Source organism: Protopterus annectens, chromosome 17.part0 (assembly GCF_019279795.1).
Source record: "Protopterus annectens isolate FY-2018-M chromosome 17.part0, PAN1.0, whole genome shotgun sequence".
NCBI classification, from domain to species: domain Eukaryota; kingdom Metazoa; phylum Chordata; order Ceratodontiformes; family Protopteridae; genus Protopterus; species Protopterus annectens.
Window position 1 is genome coordinate 667,857,688 of NC_056751.1, and position 23,729 is coordinate 667,881,416.

General features: G+C 37.8%; 1 protein-coding gene across 2 annotated transcripts in view; it reads right to left on the reverse strand.

Moving 5' to 3' along the window:
- ARHGAP30 (Rho GTPase activating protein 30) overlaps positions 1-23,729 on the reverse strand; it is a 629,388-nt gene that overhangs the window by 228,719 nt on the left and 376,940 nt on the right. For both annotated transcript variants that reach the window (XM_044059639.1, XM_044059640.1), the window contains exons 4-5: positions 19,419-19,501; positions 11,565-11,672 (exon numbers count right to left, since the gene is read on the reverse strand). In XM_044059639.1, the coding sequence (XP_043915574.1) occupies positions 11,565-11,672; positions 19,419-19,501 (191 nt within the window). The remainder of the gene's footprint in view (positions 1-11,564; positions 11,673-19,418; positions 19,502-23,729) is intronic.

Consider the following 23,729-nt stretch of genomic DNA (forward strand, 5'->3'; position numbering starts at 1 on the left):
TTGTATATTAGTAAGGATAGTGGCACCATATAATAGGGAAGGGAGGAGGGAGGGAGGATTATATATTAGTAAGGATAGTGGCACCATATAATAGGGAAGGGATGAGGGAGGGAGGATTGTATATTAGTAAGGACAGTGGCACCATATAATAGGGAAGGGATGAGGGAGGGAGGATTATATATTAGTAAGGATAGTGGCACCATATAATAGGGAAGGGATGAGGGAGGGAGGGAGGATTGTATATTAGTAAGGATAGTGGCACCATATAATAGGGAAGGGAGGAGGGAGGGAGGATTATATATTAGTAAGGATAGTGGCACCATATAATAGGGAAGGGATGAGGGAGGGAGGATTGTATATTAGTAAGGACAGTGGCACCATATAATAGGGAAGGGATGAGGGAGGGAGGATTATATATTAGTAAGGATAGTGGCACCATATAATAGGGAAGGGATGAGGGAGGGAGGGAGGATTGTATATTAGTAAGGATAGTGGCACCATATAATAGGGAAGGGAGGAGGGAGGGAGGATTGTATATTAGTAAGGATAGTGGCACCATATAATAGGGAAGGGATGAGGGAGGGAGGATTGTATATTTGTAAGGATAGTGGCACCATATAATAGGGAAGGGATGAGGGAGGGAGGATTATATATTAGTAAGGATAGTGGCACCATATAATAGGGAAGGGATGAGGGAGGGAGGATTGTATATTAGTAAGGATAGTGGCACCATATAATAGGGAAGGGATGAGGGAGGGAGGGAGGATTGTATATTAGTAAGGATAGTGGCACCATATAACAGGGAATGGATGAGGTAAGTAGTAGGAAGAGTGATCCTGGTGGCAGGAGAGATGTAGCAGTAGTAGTGGTACAGCATGACAAGTTTCTTATGTGTTTTTTTGATGTTTACTTGAAGATGGATGTCAAACTTTAGTTGGTCATCAATGAGGACTCCTAACAGTTTTGCAGTGGAGACTATTTCGAGAGGAGTGTTGTTTTGGCTGGTGACAGAGAATGAATCTTTATCTAGGATGGTGGTTTTAGAAGGGGTGAATATCATTAGCTTGGTCTTGGTTGCACTGAGTGCCAGGTTGTTGTCTAGCATCCATTGTTCAGTAGAAGAGAAGGCATCTTGAGTTAGTTTTGCTAATGAGGAGGCAGAAGTAGCAGAGCAGATTATTGTAGAGTTGTCAGCGTATTGGATAAATTTAGCATTAGGGATGGCAACATAGAAGTCATTTATGAAAATATTGAATAAGAGGGGTCCTAGAATAGAACCTTGGGGCACACATATGGGAGTAGCTAGGAAAGGTGAGATAGCTTTTTTCCACCTGACAGCTTGTTGTCAGTTAGTCAGATAACTTGTGAACCAGTTGATAGCAGAATGGGATAGGTTTAGTTTGGAAAGTTTGGTAAGTAGAAGATTGTGAGAGATGGTATCAAAGGCTTTAGAAAGGTTTAATAGCAGGGTGGACATAATGTGACCGGAGTCATGGGCCTTGTTAACAGTTTCTAGGAAGGAGAGGAGAGCGGTGGTGGTGCTATGGCCTGGTCGGAAACCATGCTGGGAGGAAGTAAGAAGGTCATGTCTTAGGAGATAGGGAAGAAGTTGCAGGTGGATGCATTTTTCAAAAAGTTTAGAAATGGGGGATAAGATAGCGATAGGTCGGAAGTTAGGCATGTTGTTGTTGTTGCCCCATTTGTGAAGTGGGATAATATAGGCTTTTTTCTAGAGTTGGGGGCATGACAGTCAGATATTGATCTATTTATTAACATGCAGATAGAGAGGGCATATTATTACTGACATAATATTACTTTTTTAAATTCTGAGAATATTTTTTCTTTTACTTTACGATGTTTTATATTATAGTACTTATTTGCTTTATGCTTGTATTGAACATTCTTGAACAAAGGTTTCCTTCACAAGCCCTGGGTTGTGGCTGAAAACAGGATCCATGCACCAGCTGACTTAAATGGTCAAATAAAGAAACAAAAAAGCAAGCAAACAACCAACCAAACAAAAACATAAATAAATACATTGTGGCCAGTCTGTGTGTTCATTCTGTGGGTCATATTCTTGCTACTTTCCATTTCTCATAAAGCAGGTTGCCATGTATACCTGCACGTACAAAACATTTCAGCTAGTTCCTCCACGGATTCTGCTTCTTCAAAACTGTAGCTACAGCGCTGTGCTGTTTCTGCTTATGTGATCTTCTTATGTCTGCATAGCTAGTGTGGGAGTTTTTTGTTGACTGTTTTCTCTGAAGGGACTCCACTTAAGTTGTAGACTCTCTCTTAGGCCTCTAGCCCACTACAGCACATATGCACAGGCACACACACACACACACACACACACACACACACACACACACACACACACACACACACACACACACACACACACACACACACACACACACACACACCACTAAATCTATCCGTTTACCTAGACCAACTATAAACCACAAACACTCACAGACATTCCCACACTGACTCACTTACCTTACATACAGCAATGCAGTCTTCCTGCTTTTGATAAATTCTGCCTCAACAAAGAGCATATTTGATCTTTTTCCCCACCCAAACTTAGTGACAAACAAAAAGCTGTTTGACAGTGTCTGCCATCAGTTTTTGCTGCTCCATTAATACTCTGTTAAATTTTCTTTCAAATATAATTGGGCTGGGAAGGGGAGGTAGGTAGTTACATAACTATTGCTAGGTAATGTTTCTACTTTTGCTTCTGTTCGTAGCTGACATATCTGAATATAGCAACTCTGCACTGCTGATCCTTGAATTAGAAGTTTACAGAGAGGTACACCAAATAGTATCACTGTTAACTGTATATGTAGCTGCAGAATGGGTCATATTCAAGCATTATTGATCACATCACATTCAGTTGCTTATTATTATTTAGAAACAGTATTAATGCCAACAAAGTATTTGAAACATGCAGTAGATAGTTTTAGTTTTCATGTAATTCTTTATTGCTTTTTATGCATAAATTTTGTTGTAGTGAATGGAGAATTGTGATTCCACTCTGTTATCAGGAAAAGGACAAGCTAGTTAAGCAGTTCTCTAGCACAAGATCTGATTTTAACAACACTTAGAAAGGTTTCTGTGTTGTTAGTATTGGGTTTCTTAGCGAAGTGCTTAACTAGCTTGTCTTTTTCCTGATATTGGAATGTAATCACAGTGCTCCATACACTACAGTATTCTTGGTGTCAACAATAAAAGGAGGAAATGTTCATAGTTTGCATAGTTCTTAAAATGACAAAAAGGGGTCACTAATTCATCAAGGACTTATCACAAGATAATAAATGGGTAGGTGAGAATCCAGCCCAATAGCTGTACATCAAAAAGTAAATATTTCTATCTACCAATGGTAAGAAGCAGGGCCAGCCTTTGGTCATCTGGTACCCTAGGCAAAAGGTCTGCACAGTGCCCCCCACACAACACCCAGTCCCTCATTCTGGTCTACCTACACCATCCAGATTACCTTTTGTCTTAATTTTTCTCACAGTTTATCTTAATCCTGTTTTTCCAGTATTCAGTCAACACATTAAAAAAAAAAATGTTTCTTTACTACAAAAAATAAACAAATAAAAACTGGAAAAGTACCCCTGCTAGAGTGGTGCCCTAGGTGGCTGCCTAGTTGGCCTATGCCTAAGACTGGCAATGGTAAGAAGCACAATAGACAGTAGATGCATATTGGTACAAGTTCTAGCAGTGTTAGTACCTAGTAAAGGGTGAGTAGTGTGGAAGGTACAGTGCCTAGGCATAATGAATGGTGTTAAGGAAAGCATGTATTTCATGGACCGATGAAAGATGACAGCACATCCCTGAATGAGACACTGGAAAACTGAGTAAACCCTCGGTACATGTAGTGTGCTTGGCTTTCCATTAGAGTAAAACTTTATGGATATTGCAGTGTTATGGTAAAACACTTGTCATGATTTTTCTGTAACCAATAGTACATGTAGCAGATAAAGCTCCATATACTACAAAGAATTATGATTGGGTCTCCCATCATAATCCTTAATTATGTGTTCTCATCGTGGGTGTCAAGACTGACCCCTCAAGCTCTGCTCTCGAATTGAATTTCTTGGCATCCATGTCACAAACACATAATAACGTGATTATGATCATAGATCTGATCATAATCTTCTATGTTTTTCATTTACGCTTCTTTTTTCTTATTCATGTTAAAATGTTCAGTAAACTCTTACAAGACAAAAAAAAGTTTTCACAAGCACAGGAGTAACAGAGAAACTGTGTGCTTGTGTGTTTGTGCATGCATGCATGTAGGCGTGCGCGCACGTGTGTGTGTGTGTGTGTGTGTGTGTGTGTGTGTGTGTGCGTACATATATATATATATATATATATATATATATATATATATATAGTGTAATATAAATATAGCTCCAAATCCATACAACTAAACATTAACGTTATTATAAAACATGCAGATATGCAAATCAGTGTGTTTAAATGTTACATCACCAAACTTCCGCACACCGAATGATGGTCATCTTTTAGTCTTACCTTAAGTTTCAACAAATGCATGCCACAATTCATGAATTAAACTCAGTCCTTCTGCATTATAGATTATCATGTAAGTTGTACATATCACCTCATTCACTGTGACACAATTTGTACTTCAACTTTGTGTGCTTTTAGCAAGCATCATTTTGTCTGTGATTTACATTTAACTTTCAGATAAAAGGGTACTCCTGGCCTGAACCTTTGCTTGCTTATTAGCTCAGTTACTCAGTTATGTCTGCACAAGTTTACATACTGCTGTCAGTCTCTGCCTAATGCATTTAGCTTAATCTCCGAGGTGGGTCTGGTTTTCTAAGTTACATTACACAACACAGATAATGTCAGACTCAGCTGGTGTGTTACTTTAAGGATAAAATTACCTATTCTTTCTTCCCTAGGTTATGAGTTATCTTATGCTATATTTTGATCTGAGCAATACAAAATGATATTCCACAAAATATGACAATTACCTCCTTTGTGACAATTGTACTAATTTATGACTATATAGGGAATGCATTCAACTTTACATAATTACCTAGGGCAAATGAGGAACTCTGCCTTTTCTTAGAAATGTCTGGCATTAACCTCTTACATCCTCATCCTGTTCCTTTTCAAAAAACCTGACCATTTCCAGACAATCCAGCATATATTTAACATTTAATTGACATTTCCCCATGACTATCTCATCTTGAAAATCTGATTTTCAGCATTTTTATATAGACTGTTTCAGACATCAAGCAGGCTGGTTGTTAGTTTAGTAGCTCTTTATAATAATTTGTAACATCTTCATTATACTTTTAATACACAGTGTTTTGTTCATTTGTTCAATTGCATAATTTATTTAGACAAAGACACTTTAAATGTACCCTGTTAACCCATTGGAGGCCTTTTTTATAAGTCCTGTACCAGTTTCTTCTTTATTTTTTTATTTATTGACATTTGATTACTGGGAAAGTCCGACTGGGTAGGAGACCATTTTCAGCAGAGGCTTGGGTAGAAAAGTTCCAAAGTATTATAAAACATTTTAAAAACAATAATTTTATAGTCTTTAAAAACATAAAAAGCAAGTACAGTTTAAACAATTATATCAAATTAGATATGATATGAAAACATGAAAACAAGTATAGATACAAGTCTTATGACAATGATTTAATAGAGAAATATTATCCAATTTATAGAGACATTAAAGATAGGTTAATATAATACAAATAGGAATTGCAATACAAAGTTAGAGAAAAGCAGGTTTATGACATATTTAGAGAGAAGACCATGAGAGAGGATTTGAAAGAAGAAAGGAATTGAGTGAAGAAGGGAGAGTATGGAGGTGTTAGGTAGGAACAGGTATTTGCTCACATTTAGAGATACAGTTAATCCTGGTGCTGAGCAAGAACAGAGCCAGCTTTTGTCTAGGAAGTCTTTCCAAATGGTTTTGAAGGTTGGGAGGGAAGGTGTAGACCAGATGGGTACAAGCAAGGAGTTCCAGGCCTTAGCAACATGGCTCAGGTACAGACTTTTCCTCCATTGATTGTTTGCCTTTTTAAAAATGTAACACTGGGAACTATATATGGTGTTTTACTTGTGTCTCCTCACCAGGCCTTGAATTCATCAAACTCTCTTATTTGTTATAGCAAAGTGATGTATTAAAAAACCTTGCTACATACAGAAAGATCTTCTGAATTGATTTCCTCTGTTCTGTCTACCACATACCTCTCAACCTCTAAGAGCAAAAAAATCTGGTCAAATTCATAAATAATGGGGGGGCAAAGGCCCAAAAATAGGGACTCTTTTTAAATGCTGCTCTTACAAAATTAGAAAGTTGACAGAATATGTTTTACATTAGCATGAATTTTCTGAAGGGTATGGAGTCTAATTCAAATGTCTGCCATCATTTTCTGATTTTAATCCTCAATGGTTTGCCACTTATGTGATAGAAAAGCACAATTTTATGAGAAACGGTCCAAAAATACAAGTAAAAAATCTGAACATTCTGCGGAAATCTGGACAGTTGAGTATTATGGTACCAGCTAATTCATTTCTTGTCTTGGGTTCACTGCATTGGATTGTTTGCCTGCTTAATAAAACAATGCACAGTGTCCTGGAGTCACTCTCTGCTTGTAGAGCATTTCAATGTCTCATCTCCACTGTCTTTTCCTGATTCTGTTTATTGAAAGACTGGTCCTGCAGATTCCTGCAGAAACTGTTATAACAAAATTTCTAAATTTGCCACCAAAGCCAAACATTCCACTCATCACTGTGTTACCCTTCAGTCCCTCAACTGGTTAGAATTCACAAATTACTTGGACTTCCTCCAGCTCACTACAGCACATAGACTAATATTTAATCCAACCAAATGCCCAGCTCTAACTAACATCCTTCCCCCATAGACCCCAAATAGAAGTCTCAGATCTGAACACCAAAACTTAATTACTGTCCACATACCTAAACATCCTGCTGGAGAACTTCTCTCCTTCTCCTTAGGTAAGAAATGGAACTCTCTCCCTTCCACACTAAGGACAATGTCAAACACAAACAACTTCAAAACTCAGCTTTACACCTACCTCTCCTCCAAATGGAAATGTAACTGCATTCCCCCTACCTAGAACTGTTTAACAAAAGCCCCTGGGAGGGTATCCTCCTAGTTCCTAAGCACCTTATAGCTGGCTATAATCTTCTACAACTAATTCCTATATGATCTCTCACACTCTGTAAATATTGTAAACAGCTTTTGACTTTAACTGTGTGAATTTGTTAAAATGTATCTGCACAACATTTTTCCACTATGGGCAATATTGCTCACACTTGGTATTATTGGATATGTATTTGTATTTGTACTTTTATTTTTATTGGACTGCTATCTTTACTGAAATCTGTTTCATGGTGCTTTTCTCCCTGGGCCTCCACTGAAAATGGTCTATCTGGGCCCAGTGGACTTCCCCGGTAATCAAACTGGAAATAAAATAAATAATACACAGTATCAAGTCAGCATAAAGGGATATGAATATTAGCAATGTTTTACATGTTGCTTTTATGATGTCAGCTTTTTTATCTCTAAGAATCAAAACAGTGGAACAATTTCTCTTGAAGAGAAGATTGTTTCCTAAAACATCTTTCAACATCTTTGGTCAGGAATTCTGGATAAAAACCAAAATAATTGGGAAAAAAGTCCCAAAATCATGGAGAGTTTTTAAATATTACTGTGATTTGCTTAGAATACCAGGTTTTGTATCAACAAGCATTTTCTGAACAATAAGAATTATTAAACTCTACTATATGGTATTATTGACTGACTGTAATTCTTAGTAATTTACCAGAAAATCAAAAATGTTATGAGGAACAAGACAAAAATATGACGCAAAATCAGAGACATTCTTCAAAATCAGGAGCAACTGAGAAGTGTGTTTAGTGATCAGCTTAAATGCTTTAGCCCACTGACATCCTAGTGGTGTTTATTGAATCTATATTTCCATAAAGTCAGTTGCTGAGCTACACAAGGAAACATCATGTGCACAAAAAACAGCTAATCACATGGATCTAAAGCTGATGCAGTTGCAGCCAATAAAACTCAGCACAAGAAATTTTGTAGGGGAAGACTTTTACAAGCCTTTATTTTTATAGCCTCACTCCAACTTCATTACAGTAATCTTAACAAAAAAAAGTTCTCTTTCTCAAAAATGTTTTGATCTGAGTACTTGGAAAATAATCCAAAATCACTTCACCATGACCAACTCACCAAAATACAAAAAAAACCACACTGACAACTGGAGAAGCAGTCACCATCCACATTTATTGTGCTCCTAGTTCTTCTGCATGAAGCCTTCCAGGGAATCATTTCTCACCAGAATGGTGCAGTTTAAATACATTTCATCGCATTAATTATTCAATTAAACTATGCAATGATTATGCAGTACAGGGAGTTGAATATGGGCGCATCCTTTTGGGATAGAAAGCAGATTTATTATTAACTTTGGAACACTTTGGCCCCACGGGCTTAACATGGAGTTAGATTTGCAAGTATAAGATGAGATATACTTTTTAATATTCTAAATGATGCACAGGCATGTTTTTTGTGTGAGTGCTGAAAATAGTAGGTAGTTACATCATTACATTATGTCAAGTGCAATAGGTATTATTTGATGTTCATGCACTTCAAATTTTCCTGACTCACTGATTAATTAATCATTGCATAGTTTAATTGAATAATGAACGCAATGAAATGTATTTAAACTGCACCATTCTGGTGAGAAATTATTCCCTGGAAGGCTTCATGCCGAAGAACTAGGAGCACAGTAAATTTGGATGGTGACTGCCTCTCCAGTTGTCAGTGTGTTTTTTTTTTTACTTGGAAAGTAATACATTTTGAACTTGAACCCATTGTTCCTATGAGGAGTGCTCCAATAAGAAAAGGCAAGCATCTTCTTGAGTAATTGAGCAAAGAATCTTGAGGAATGGATAAACTAGCAACATTGTTATGGTGCTTGTGAAGGAAATCCCTTTAATAATTGCTAAACAAAATGCAGCACAAAAAATCTTGAATATAAATATTTGTTTCTTCACAATTATAGTGACAAATCAAGAGATTCCAAAAGACCTCAGACCTCAAAAGATCTCAGCTGACCAAGAACACTCTACATATAAAGCTAACATGCATGAACCAAATAGAAATTTTCCAAAGGTGAGAATCAAACCCTGTATTTTGTATCTGTGAGTTAAACACCTTAACTATTATTGCAACGTATATTCCTTGACTTTATGTACTAATTCCTCAGTTGCACAACACGGGAAAGAAAGAATTACCAAAAACTATAAACAGTTGTCTTGCACAGACAGCAATCCTGCAGTACTTACATGTCAAAGATAGGAGCTATTTGCAAAAGTTAGTTTTGCAAGGTGTGTCTAGGCAATTAGAACCTGGTCAGCTGGCTAGTGATCAAATTTAGGGAAGCCTACCTTATACATGTCCAGCCATAAAGCTGCTGTCATAGTATGCCTGTATCATTCTGTCCGCAATGAAGAATGCTGTCTGCATGGTCTGCCTTAAAATTAAGCACTTGCAATAAAAGTGACCTGCAGAGTGTTCATGTCAGGATGAAACCTTTTCTGTCATTCCATTAACTTTTATGCAATTACAACAAAGAAATAATAAAATATGTTTTGCTAATATTTCAAAATAGATTTAAAGAATATGTCATTAAATTAGTTTGGTTTAAGACTACCCAATGGAAAAATCCAAAATATTTCAGGCTTTTCTAGTGAAAGAAACCTGTCTTGCAAATAAGCTGAAAAGATGACTTGTTTGTGACAATCATGAACATTATTAAGATGCCTTTCTAATTGTACATCTTTTCCCTTAATTGAATGCCATGAACTTGTCCATGTGTCCTAACCTTACAGATCTTTATAAAGAGTTCCAAACATATGACAGGAAAGAAGTAATGCAAAACATTAACTGCTTAAAGTGACATCACAAGTCAGGAAAAATGTTTTAAGGCATGTGTTGCATTTGTCAATGACAGTAAGAAATGGATTGATAGCTTTATGTACTTAAATCTTGCCTGTCATATAGCAAGCCCATCTTCCAACTTTAACATATTATCATACTGAGTAAATGGTAACCAGTGACTCAATAAAAGATTCATGAGTTTTTCTGTTTTGCAAACTGCTGACATTCTGGACTTAACTGCTGATGCTGTAGGTGCTTTAGCTTGCATTATTGTCTTGTTCCAAAAAATAAGTATAACCACTCTCAGAAAGCTTGCACATCACCTGGCTGTTTAATGTGCAAGTTGTACTGCATGTCTAATGGACTTCTTTGACTGGGTAATGAGAGTGGGGCCTGGAGTGATGATGTGGGTGTGGCCTGCTTAGACTTTAGCAAGGGAAGTCATGTGATATTGTGCAAAACGTTAGTGAATAATTCAGATAGATATGAAGCTGTGTTATGTTGGTACAATGGGTAAAACACCAGTTAGTAAAATATTCAAATGAAAAGTAAATGAAGTCTAATTAAAAGAAAGACTGTTCGCTGGTGTGTGTGTGTGTGTGTGTGTGTGTGTGTGTGTGTGTGTGTGTGGGGGGGGGCACTGTTACGGGTTCTATTTTTTTTTGTTGTCTTTATAAATTACATTGCAGAAAGTCAGGAGTAAAAATATACATTTTGCTAGTGACAAAATGAAAAAGACCATGGCTAACAGAAAAAAAAAGCACAGAAAGGATGAAAAGAGACTTTGCTAAACTACAGAAAATGTATAAATAAATAAATTAATAAATTAATTCATTACTTAGTCAAAATAACTGATACCCCTGCATGGCATGTGACACCAGAGTGGGCAACAACTGGGTAGTACAAAAATAAAAGGTAGACTCTGCAGTATATTAGGCTTACTGCCCACTTTTCCCCCTACAGGGAAAAACATGAGATAACAAAAGGTATGCACCCCCGGTGGAACTGAATTCAGCAGTGGGCAGATCAGAGGGGCTGACAAGAAAAAGAATTCTAGGTACATACATATGCCAATTCTTATGAGGGAAGGAGTCAAAATAAGCTGAAGATTAAGTAACAGATACAGTTTATCTATTAGACAGGGAAACTGATATACTAGATAAGCCAACTGGTACATATCTAACTTAACTTACTAGACAGAGTGGTGGAGTCCTGGATCAACTTTATGATGGTGGCAGAGGAAAAGTCAAATATGAATAAAGAATGGCAATGCATAAGTACTGTGGGATCATAGTAGAAAGAGAAAGGGTTAGGTAGAATGAAATATAGACTATGAGAATGCTGGAAGAGCTGCAAATGATTGGGCTAAAATGTAATGGTCATTTTTTTCCATTAGCATCATTATTCTAAAGTCAAATTTTCTTACTTGACATAATGAATCATTTTGTTTGATTTGATGGAGGCAAATCACTGAAAATCAAAACATCATTGCTGCACCTTCTCTCATATGTAAACATAATGCAGACACATGCCTGACACCATTTCATTTGTTATAGGTTATACATGAAGTAAAAGTGTTCCTTACCTGAGGAGGTTGGGCGCCCAGACTATGGCCAGATTCCGGGCGTGCATGTTGGTCTGGGAACTAAATGAAGCCATGTGCACCAAATGTTTCATCAGATATTCCAGAGTCCTTGCAAGAAAAGAAAAACATAAACAGGATGGAGCAACTAAAAAACAAAAATGGCACAGAGTATAAATTCATTAATAATCAAATTATAATGTCTCACGCATGTCAGTATTTTGGAGCAAGTCTTTCACTAGTGAGATGGGCAATTGCTTGTTGTAGTGTAACCTTGGGCATATCAGCCTCCAGAAAGAGTAAAACCACTGCCCAGCAAAGCAGAGTAATAGTGGTGAGAACAAAAATCTGAATCCAGTGACTAGTTTGTATCCAGTGTGATATCTGACAGTCAGATGACAGACTAAAGGTAAGGAGGTTTTCAATATGTTCTTTGCACCCACATTTATTTATTTATTTAACATTTGTTTACCAGGAAAGTCTGACTTGGAACGAAGCTAATTTTCAGCAGAGGCCTGGGGAGAAACACTCAAGAAGCATGTCTTTATGATGTGGGAGGAAACCAGAGCACCTAGGGGAAACCCACACGAATGCAGAGAGGACATGCAAACTCTGCACAGAAGGCACTCCAGCTGCAAATTGAACCAGAAAACCTCTTGCTGTGAGATGACAATGCTACCACTGCCCCACTGCACCGTCCAACATAATAAATTGTCAGCACAAAGAATTGTGCTCCAGAAGGTCTTGGTTTGAGCATCTGCCATCAGACTTTATGGTACTTAATAGATAAGCAGAGATAGCAAAGATGATTTTGTTTCATAGGTTCATAGGTTTATAGGTTTATAGGTAGGTACTAAGCTATCTGCCCGAGGGCATTTATAAGCCTAGCCAGAGTGTGTCAGCTTTCGCCGCCCCATTGATTAATTAACTGAGCCTCTGTCAAGCAGAGCCAATGAAGTGATCCCAAGGGTGTATTTTCTGTTACCCATCCACTCGTCAAGGTTTCTCTTGAAGAGTGTTAGTGAGGGGCTCTACCTAATGTAGTTAGGAATTTTGTTCCAAAGCATGGGGAGTCTCTTTGACAGGAATCTGTCCCTCCAGCATGTTCTGTTTATTGCTGTGGTGAGGTTCAGCTCACTAGAGCGCGTGGCTCACAGTGACTTGGATTTCTTTAGGTGGAGCATGTCCATCAATTCTGAGTTGGACATGGCTTTGTAAGTCAGGCAGAGATCACCTCTGAGTAAGCAATATGCCACTGAGTACAGCCGGAGTTTTTTCAGTTGGGCTGCATAGGACATATGTTTGAGGCCAGTAATCCTCTTGGTGAGGTGCTTTTGTTGTATTTCCAGCTGTTGGAAGTCTCTTGTAAGGTACATCCCAAATGGGGCATTGTACTCTATGATGGGTTTGATGAGTGACTAGTAGAGGGACACTATAACCTCTTTATTTCTAGATGCGAACCCTTTAGTTATTAGATGGGTCACATAGAAGGATTGCCTAACTACTTCGGCAATATGATTGTCAAAGGAGAGATTACTATCTACCTGGGTCCCCAGATCTCTTATTACCTCTTCTGTATTAAGGGGGCTGCCACCTATGTGGTAATTTGTGGGTGTTTTGTTTTTCCCAAATGGGATGACTATGCATTTTTTGGCATTTAGCTTGAGGCCATGACTTTGACACCAGGTGTCTGTCTCAGTAAGGCCTTTTTGAAGGATGTCCGTGTCAGCCGGAGAGTCTGTTATGGCTCCCTGTTTGCAGTCATCGGTGAACTTTGTTAGCCATAGTCCTTCTGTGTTTGCCTGTACTTCTGAGAAGTATATGCTGAACAGTAAGGGGTCCCAGGACTGAGCCTTGTGGGGCACCACTTGTGACTGGTTTAGAGTCGGACCTGGAGCCCGCTATTATTACCATGTGAGTTCTGTCTGTAAGCCAGTTGGCAACCCATCTTGTGATATAGGGGTTTATGTTCAGGCTGGTGAGTTTTTCTATAATACCTGAGTGAGGAATGGTGTCGAACACCTTGGTGAGATCAAGGTAGGCTGTGTGAACCACCTTTCCCTCGTCTATGGCCTTGGTGACTGTCTCGAAGAAGTCAATCAGGTTTAGTAGGCATGATCTGCCCTTAACAAAGCCAAACTGGGTCGGGTCAAGTGTTTGGAGGTTCCCAATGTCTTTGTTAATGAGTTCCATGATGATGCACTCCATAGCCTTGCAGACCAGGCAAATCAGGCTTATGGGGCGATAGTTACCAGGGTCAGTTGTGGCCCCTCCTTTGTGGAGTGGAATAACCGTTGCTGTGTGCCATTCTATGGGCATGTAGCCTGTGGAGAGGCTGAGGTTGAACAGCGTGTTTAGGTGGGGGGTTAGTTCGTTCTGTAGTTCGTGCAAGACGCAACCTGGGACACCATCTGGCCCCATTGATGCTGTGTTTTTGTCTTTTGAAAGGGCTGTTTTCATGTGATTTCCAGGGCACTACACTTTTCCGGTATTGTTGTGGGCCCTTTTGGGGGTGAAAAGGGGGTGAAATTTGCACTGAATCTATCTGCCAGGATGATGGCAATATCAGTAGGTTCAGTATATTTTGTGGTTTTTTGCACTAGCTCAGAGCATATCTGTGAGTTGCCACTTAGATTCTTGACATAGCTAAAGAAGGCTTTGTGGTTATCTTTCGAATCCTTGGCTATTTTTCTTTCAAAGTTAGCCTTGGATGATTTTATGAGGGACCTTAGTTTCTTACTGATACTGATCAGGGATGTCTTTCCTTCTTGGGATTTGCTTTTTTTCTGAACTAGTTTCCTCCTTTTGTTGTATAACCTGTTTATAGCAGGGGTCCACCAGACTGGTTTCCTTCTCTTAGGGGAGTGAGTCTTGGCTTTGCTAGGGATGGCACGATCCATGCATCCTTGTAGGTGCTCACAGAGTGCAATTGTAAAGGATTCTGCATCTTGGGCAGTGTTATCCTTTAGTGTGGGGGCGGTGAAACTTACCACATCTGCCTTAAGTAAGGTGAAGTTTGCTTTAGAAAAGTTTTTCACTGTGGTTTCCTTGGTTGGGGGTGGTGGTGGGGTGTGGACATCCAGAGTGATTAGTTTATGGTCTGATCTAACCAGTGACGGGTTGACCTCCGGTGCAGAACACCTGTCGCCCATGTTGGTGATGACCAGGTCCAATATGTTGTGGCCTCTGGTAGGAGTGTTTACCAACTGATCCAGGGCATTTGAGTTGATAAATTCCAGGAAGCGCTGAGCCTGGGAGTTTGTACTCAAGTAGTTTTCCCAGTTAATGGTAGGGTAATTGAAATCGCCCAAAATCAGGGTGTTCAGTAGGACCTTCATGTTTTCCAGTGTCTCCAGAAAGGTGGAGTGGTGGTCCTGGGTCATGGAGGGTGATCTGTAGCAGGCCACAATTTGCATTACAGATTTGCCTGATGTTAGTTGCACATGGATGATCTCAGAGGTATCATGCTGCACCACTAACCTGGAGGTGTGGGTATCCTTGATGAATATGGATATACCCCCTCCTTTTGTGTTTCGGTTCATGTTCTGTGGCCGAAATGTGTGGTATGAGTTGTAGCCCAGTAGTGCTGTGGTGCTGTCTGGAGCCTTGAACCAGGTTTCAGTTACTGCACAGATGTCGACGTTCTCCATACTTAGGAGTGCTTCGAGCGCATGCATTTTGAGATTTAAACTCCTGGCGTTGAGTAGCATAACCCTCATTTTTTTACTTGCGTTGTTTACGGAGGTGAGTTTGAATTTTGAGCCTTGCCTAAAAAAGGTACTATGGTGGCAGCAAGATCCTTGGCCAGTATTCGAAAGCCAAGAGGTGACAGGTGCAAGCCGTCTCTTGCGAAGCAACGCGGCCTGTCGAGCATGTCATCCCAGGCCGACAGACACTGAATCCCCTTTGAATAACACCAGAAGCTTAGCCAATTGTTGCAATTGATCATTTTCTCTTTATACCGAGGTATCATTCTTGGTGAGTGCAGGATGCTTTGCAGATCTTGGTTTCATTAATACTGTATCTAATGATCTGGTAAAATGGCAGGTAATGAGAGGATTTTGGTTCTAGTCCTGATTACCACGCACTGTTTACCTAATGCATAAAACAATGGTCTGAAGCCAAAGATGTTACCTGCACATGATGCCCTTAAGCACTGTGGTATGTACTCACTATAGGAACAACTTTGGAATGGGGAACTCCTGAATCTAATCACACCCCTAAACCATTAACTTGTTTAACAGAACAGAGGTAAAAGTCTGAGCACAGGATCCAGTGCCTGATGGGAAGGCAAACAGCACAGGGATTTTTAACTTCACTGCGACCACCCTTGTTGTGTCATATAGGCTATTTTGATTATACCCACAGACTCACAGGGTTATGACAGCTGGCAGGTGGCTTTAAAATTCAGTGTCTTGCATGATTAGACAAATGCACTGACTTATACAATCTTCATTTATCATTTCATACAATAAAATAATTTAAACATGGTTTATTGTCAGAGAAGAAATACACCATTTTTAATTTCTTGCCACTTCCACTTGTACCCATAACTTCTGACACCTTCATTTAGATGCAGTAAGGAACTATAGACTATGTTTACAGGAGTAAGTTTATAGAAACCATTAATTTTTGTGCCATGCTTTACTGAACGTTAACTTAAATAGAAAAAAATGTAGCTACTAGAATAAAAATATAATGTGCATTTGTGTGTGTGTGTGTGTGTGTGTGTGTGTGTGTGTGTGTGTGTGTGTGTGTGTGTGTGTGTCTGTGTGTGTGTGTGTGTGTGTGTGTGTGTGTGTGTGTGTGTGTGTGTGTGTGTGTGTGTATGTGTATGTGTGTGTGTGTGTGTGTGTGTGTGTGTGCATGTGTGTGTTGTTTCACTTGATTTGATTTATTATTAGCTCTATTTTTTTTTATTTGCTATTTTAATGACATCTGTGTACTGGAATGTAGATAGTGAGATGACAAGACAGAATTTAAAGCTAGAAGTACTATTCATTGACTTCCTCATTGAAAACTCCATTTAAAACACTGTGCTTCCAATCCAGTAGACCTCTTAAGATGAAAAGCATGTATTTGCATTTGCATATTTTCATAGGGATTACAGTGGTTACCATAAAGTAAGCTATGCAAAATAAAATGAAATAAAAAGCTTTTCAAGGAGGACTTGATATTTGGTACCGCTGCGATTTATGATGCATGCAGTTATATATTTTAGAAATATAACAGGAATGGGAACATGATATGAGGAGAAAAAACAATCCATAAAGATGCAGCAAAGTACAGAAATATGTCCTAGCTTAAGCTATATGAAATTCTTTGCACCTCTAGAGATTTTATTTAGTATATCCTTTTAAGACAGCTGAAGATGTTGTAGAACAGAGTCTGTGAATGTTAATGGTTCTGCTTCAAGTTAAACAGTTACCTGTCCATACTCTGTTGGCAGGAGCTGTTTCAGGTTAAACAGTTACCTGTCCATACTCTGCTGGCAGGAGCTACTGCCGTAGCTGTCCCGGTTTGTTCTCCATCCTGTGTTTGTGCAGGTTTTATGGTAATTCCAACTATATGGAGTGGACCTGCATCGTAGCTTTGGTAAAATTGTGTGCTTGGTGCAATTCCAGGGAAAACTGACCACTTCTGTAGTTCAGGTTATTAGAGCAAACTAATAACATCACTAATGGTTTCAAATATAGAAATCTATACAGGTATCTCTTGAACCAAAGTACATCCTTCATAGTGAAATTTTTTCAAATTACCGTATGTTATTTGTCCAGTAACTAACGATCTTTGTTTAGAATCAAGTGATGCAATTGATGATAGTTGAAAGGGTACTAGGAAGCCTGGATTTAAACACTGTATTTGATAGCAATAGTTGACTTGGTCCCAAATGCACTAACATTAGAGTTTGCAAAACTATATGGTACCCTAAATATTGCATCACCTCTAGAATTAGGGATGGACCAGTAACTAAACCAGTCTGATCAGAGATGGACCTTAAGATATAAGCTGTGACAATCAGTGTGACACATGGATACACAGACAGAAAGAGGAACAGACACAAAGAAATATAGACAAATAGGTAGATAGTTAAACTGGCAAACAGATAAAGACATACTCTAGTATATACAGAGAATGTCTGGTATATACAAGAAATGTAGAAATAAATAGAAAGTGGTATATATTCATCTATGCTTACAAGACACATCCAGCTCTTATAGACACTCCTGTAAAAAGCTGTGACCATCCATGGAGATTACCAGGCAAGTAGGGAACTGAATATTAAGCTTTTCTTCCATCTCATACACATAAAGATGCACGCACACACACACACACACACACACACACACACACACACACACACACACACGCACGCACACACACACACACACACACGGACATAGACACATACATACAGGTGGATAGACACATGCACTTATGCTTGAGATGCCAGCACTCTGGAACATTCTTAGAGGTACTACAGTTCATTACCTACACTTCTGATGTTAACAGTTTCTTGTAGTTTTGCAATATGCAGTTTTATCTCCCTTATTAACTAGCTAGTTGTAAATGACTGAGTCATGGCATTTTACACAGCTGTAGGTCACCTTCCAGAATACCACAGTAAGAGACAGATTCTGCCTCATTCCAACTCTAGTCTTCTTGCACATGGGACACCATGTTAATTCTGGAGCAGGGATGGTACAAAGAGATCCAATTTCATTCCACCCAGCATTACAAGTCAGAGCATCAAGTTGTGAAAAGCTACCCTTTCTAACAGTGATGTGTGAATACAAGCACTTAACTTAATATTTAAGGTTTTGAACCAAAACCAGTATCCGCACAGCTTATAGCAAAATGATAGTTATGTCAGAATCCTGTGGCTTCATCACAGTTGCTAACACTTGCCTGTTCTGCAGGGTGATCATCAGGCTACCTGACAGAAGTACATGGGCAAACAGTTACATGAAAAAACATGTTCTGTTCCAAATCGATAAAATATCTTCAGACCGATGAAAATGAGTCAAATAGGAGTTGCAGATGGCCTTGTTAGCAAGAATGACTACTACAGTGACACATGCAATTACTGACCAATCTACATCCATGACAGCTACCTGTACTGGTGTCATATGGTCTGATCGACATGCAGTCTAAGTCAGCTGACCGATTTTCACAGTCTAGCATGCACTTGAGCTGCACTTTGTGATGATGCAATACTAGTGGGTATACAGGCAGAGCCCACAAATTATGCAAAACTCCACTAGCCATAAGAGTAATCTTTTACCTGTTGGTTTTGGCCTGATCACAAGTCCATTGGTTCACAGACATTAGAAGAAAAATAGCCACAAAAGAAATAATGTACATAAACAGCTACATGTAGACTAGGGTTACAGTAATTATACTATGCACAGAGGGATTTAAACCAAACGTTGTGCAGCTGGTGTTTGAATGCCTGGAGGAACAATTGTGGTGTAACAATGACTGCAACATTACTGCAAACTTGCTCACTTCTTTTGTAATACACTTTTCTTCCACCTCAAGAAAGTTCTGCTGAGTTTCATGCACACAGCCATAAAAATAATTGTGGGATGGGAAAAATGACATTATATAACATGACTTCTACAGCCAAGGGATGAGATGCTAGAGTTATAAAACCTCATAATGTTTTTCAGAATAACTACACAGATGTCAGTGTTTTGTTATAAAGCCACTTGTAGCTTCATAAGACAGCTTGGTGACACATTTGTTCCCTCAACAACTGACTGAATGAATGACCATGTAGCTAGACTGAGATGTTTTAACTCACTCTGAATTTCAATTAAGCATATCATCATTACCTTTGTACCTGCTTCATACCTGTAGTGCGGTGCTGGGAGCTCCTTCAGAACATCCTTAATTTTGACCAGTCTCTCATCCTCTAGTTGGACAGACACTGCTTCCTAATTTGAATACACAAAAGAAATATTACTGTTTTGGAGTCGCTTATCTTTAATCTTCCATTGATTAGCATTTCACAAGAGACACAGATGGGTGCAGATGCTGGGCTTTCAATTGTTTGCACTACAATTTTAGAACATAGATTGGTTATACCTTGTGTCATGTAGTATGCAAGGCATTTTGTAAAACATATTTATTAAACATTACATGAAAAAAGTGACAGACATATGGTAACGAAAAAGAAAACAATCCATACTAACATTTTTTTGTTATTTCCATGCAATGGACATTAATAATTTTCATTCACTCCAACATTACAATACATTTTTAATAGTATTTTATACATTCATAGTACATTCAAATCTTAACACAGTTTTGCATTTCCTCACTGTTGTACACACTAATCCAGTTAATACTAGTGTCTATTTAATATTCTGTCTTTCTGCAGTAAGCCACTACCTTGGGTTACACAATTTTTTAGGTGGGTCTTATACAATTACAGTAATAACACAAGACAATAATATGTAATCTGTGGACATTTCAGAGAAGTGCAACAAACACACTGATATCAATGCAATATGATAAAACATAAAAGGAAATGTTTTGCAAGTTTGCTAATTGTGATGATGTGATGTATTGCCAGCTATGCCAGGAGAAGTAGGGCAGTGGATGTGTAACATATGCCAGCACAGCTAGCTGGAATTTTGTAAAGAATTTTACGTCATTTGTATATGAAACTGATTTGTACAGGTGCTTGTGTTGAAAATGTATTTGTAAAGCTGTTTGTGTTAAAATGTGTCCTGCTGAACAGAAAATAAATACACCTATATGTCAGACTATATTGTAACTCTTAAATGAATATATTGTAAGAGAAGATACTGGAAGAAGAGAGGTTAATCTCAGTCCAGCTAACTTTGAAAAATTGAAAATGTTGCTTAGATAATTGATTTTTTTAATAAATTGATTGTTTGATTGTCTTAATTAATGGATTTAATCTGTATATAAGGTCAGTGTGTTTTATCTGTTGTATACTCCTGGAAGGCTAAGGCCGAGACGTCAGAGAGAAAGAGGTTTACTACAATAAATCGTGTTTGGTGAATCCTGCGGTGTTGTTTTTTCTACTTTTCCTGCGTGCTGTTGTTGTTGCTGCTGGTACATGTCTACGGATTCGCTAGCACAGTTTCCACGGGTGCTGCGTGACACCATGGATGGCAGTCAGCTTTCATTAGACAATTTTGTCAGTAATGTTACGGACAGAGGTGAGAGGCAATTAACAAATAGAACTGGCTTGGACAAAAGCAGTACGTTATGGGATAAATGGGAGGATGACCGTAAAAAACGCTTCCCGAATCCCTTTTGCAGTGTGGGCAGAAAGAATCTTGTGCCGGATAACGTAGAACATAAACTATTAATAGAGAATCTAGAGAAAAAAATGATCAAAGAAACTGCTACTTTCTTTAACATATGCGGTTTACAGAGATATATAGACACTGAGATAACACCGAGGGGATTAAGGGCTTTCAAAGATCCTACTACACCCTTTGACCTCTCTAAAGATTCTGATGTTGTGTTCCATAAAAGATGGGTTGCCGCAGCCCACAACTGTACTACAGAATGGTTGCATATACTTATAGAACGGGACCGTTTAAAACAAAAAGAACTGTGTGTAGACATTAAGAAAATGTGTAACGACATATCTAAATGTGTCTCTACATCTTTTTTGGATGAGTTCTTAAAACAGATGAATGATAAATTGAAAGATTATGAACTTACACTTATTGAAAGAAAAAAAGGGAAATTGATAAGAGATCTACGTGATTACGAATTGAATAAAGCATTTGTGTCCAGAACCAATCGCAATAAGGGGCGTAAGCATGTGAGGTTTCAACAGGAAACGGACAGAGCACGCTCTTTGAACTCATCAGCGTCAGCTTCAGAAAACGGCTACACATCTTTTGAAGATGATGGAGCTGAAATGGATTTTCCACATCTTCCACCAGCTGAACATCCGGAACATTTAAGACAGAATTTTCGTGCAGAATATCCACAAACGCAGAGAGACAATTCGCGGCAGAAACGCCAACGGGAATATACTGAATACACCACACCAGAGCCGACCAGACAGGGAGGCTACAAACGAGGTAGATGGTAGTGTGGTATTCAACATTTCGGACAGTTATGTGGTAAATTTATCAAATTATGAATTTAATAACAAGGAACTTTCAGTATTAAATTTGGGTTTGAAATTTATTCCTACTGTCGTATCCAGACTTCATGACATGCAATTGGATGTGTACAGTTTTAGTCGTAAATTGTATTTGAAATATTTTTTTAGTTTAAATACTGAAAGTCAGAATGATGATTTAGACTCTGATATGTCTAGCTTAGATGAGAGTTTTTATACCTGTATGTCTGACGAACAAGCTAATGCCTATGTTAAACTTAATACTGAGAAGGTACCTTCTAAAAGTAATTTTATTCCGAGAATTATGAATCAGGAAGTATCTAACTTTATTAGGATGGTGAATCATTCTTTAGAAATAGGGAACCAAGAATTTATGTTAAATAAGAACAACATTGAATATAATATGTCCTTTCATGAGTGGAAGATCTTAATGGACCTAAGTAAGAAAAATAACATTGTTTTTAAACCTGCCGATAAGGGCAACAAATTGGTTGTTCTAAATACTAATGATTATTTTGACATGTGTATGCAACATCTTAATGATAATAACATTTATGAAATATGTGAGGTAGAAAAATATCATTTAGCTATACTACAATATAAAGAGTTGATACAAAAGGGTTTCAGACTAGGATATTTTGAGATGAAAGATGTTAACAATAAATTTCAGACAGAGGGTTGCAGCATGGCATATTTTTATTGCCTGCCGAAAATTCATAAAAATCTTAATAAACCCTCTGGTCGTCCCATAGTATCAGGTCGTAAATATTTTTTACGAAATATAGGTATTTTCCTAAATGATTATTTGTCTGCATATGTTAAAAAATTACCTTCTTTTTTAACAGATGTATTTGATTTTTTGAATAAAATTAATAATATAAAATGGAATAAAAGTATGTATTGGTTGACAGTAGACGTCAAAAGTCTATACACAAATATTAGCCATGAATTTGGATTGGAGGCATTGAGATGGTTTTTGGGTCAGTCCCCTGTTTCAGAATTTATTTTAGAGTTATTGCATTTTTCTTTAACCAATAATTTTTTTGAATTTAATCACTCTGTTTATCATCAGAAACGAGGAACAGCTTCTTTTGCCCCCATGTATGCAAATTTGGCCATGGGATTTTTTGAGTTAGAATATATTTATAAACATAAGTTTTTTCAACAACATGTTATTAAATACTACAGATATGTAGATGATTTAATTTTTTTAGTGGAAGGGGGGCAGTCTTTGGCAGTACAATTTATTTCAGATTTAAAGTCCAATAGATTTTCTTTGGACTTTGATGGTTTAATTATGGGTTTACGAATACCTTTTCTAGATGTGATTCTTGACATTTCTAGTGGTTACAAATTAGTAACTTCAGTAAATAGGAAATTTGAAGGTCCTACGTTATATGTACATGGTACTAGTGGACATGTTCCACATACTAAACACTCCTTACCTTATGGAGAAATGTTAAGGACTTTCAGATTATGTAATGAAAAAGCAGTACTTAAAAAAGAATTAGATTTTGTGTACAACTCTTTTTTGTTAAGAGGGTACAATAATTCTTTTTTGGATGAGAGTCTTAACAAACTATGGGATTATTCTCATAATTATAACAAAAATAGTATATTACAGGAGAAAAGATCTGATTCTTTTTTTAGTCATAATAAACAAATGCAATCTGAAGCTATGTACTTTGTTACTACTTATGGATGTTATACATCGGAATTAGTTAAAATTGTTTCTATGTTTTGGAAATATTTTAGTACCCTGGACAATGTTAAATCATGGCTAAATGTCAATTTAAAATTTTCATACAGAAGGGGAAGGACTATTAAAGATTTCTTGGTACGAAGTAGGTTTAGTTTTCCTATAGAATTAATGACAGAACAAGTTAGACATAAAGGGACCTATCAGTGTGGTAAATGCAAGGCATGTAGTTTTGTTACTTTTAGTTTTGAATGTATAAATGATATTTCCTTTCGAGTAAACAATTGTTTTAGTTGTAATACAGAGAGAGTCATTTATGCCTTAAAATGTCCCTGTCATAAATTTT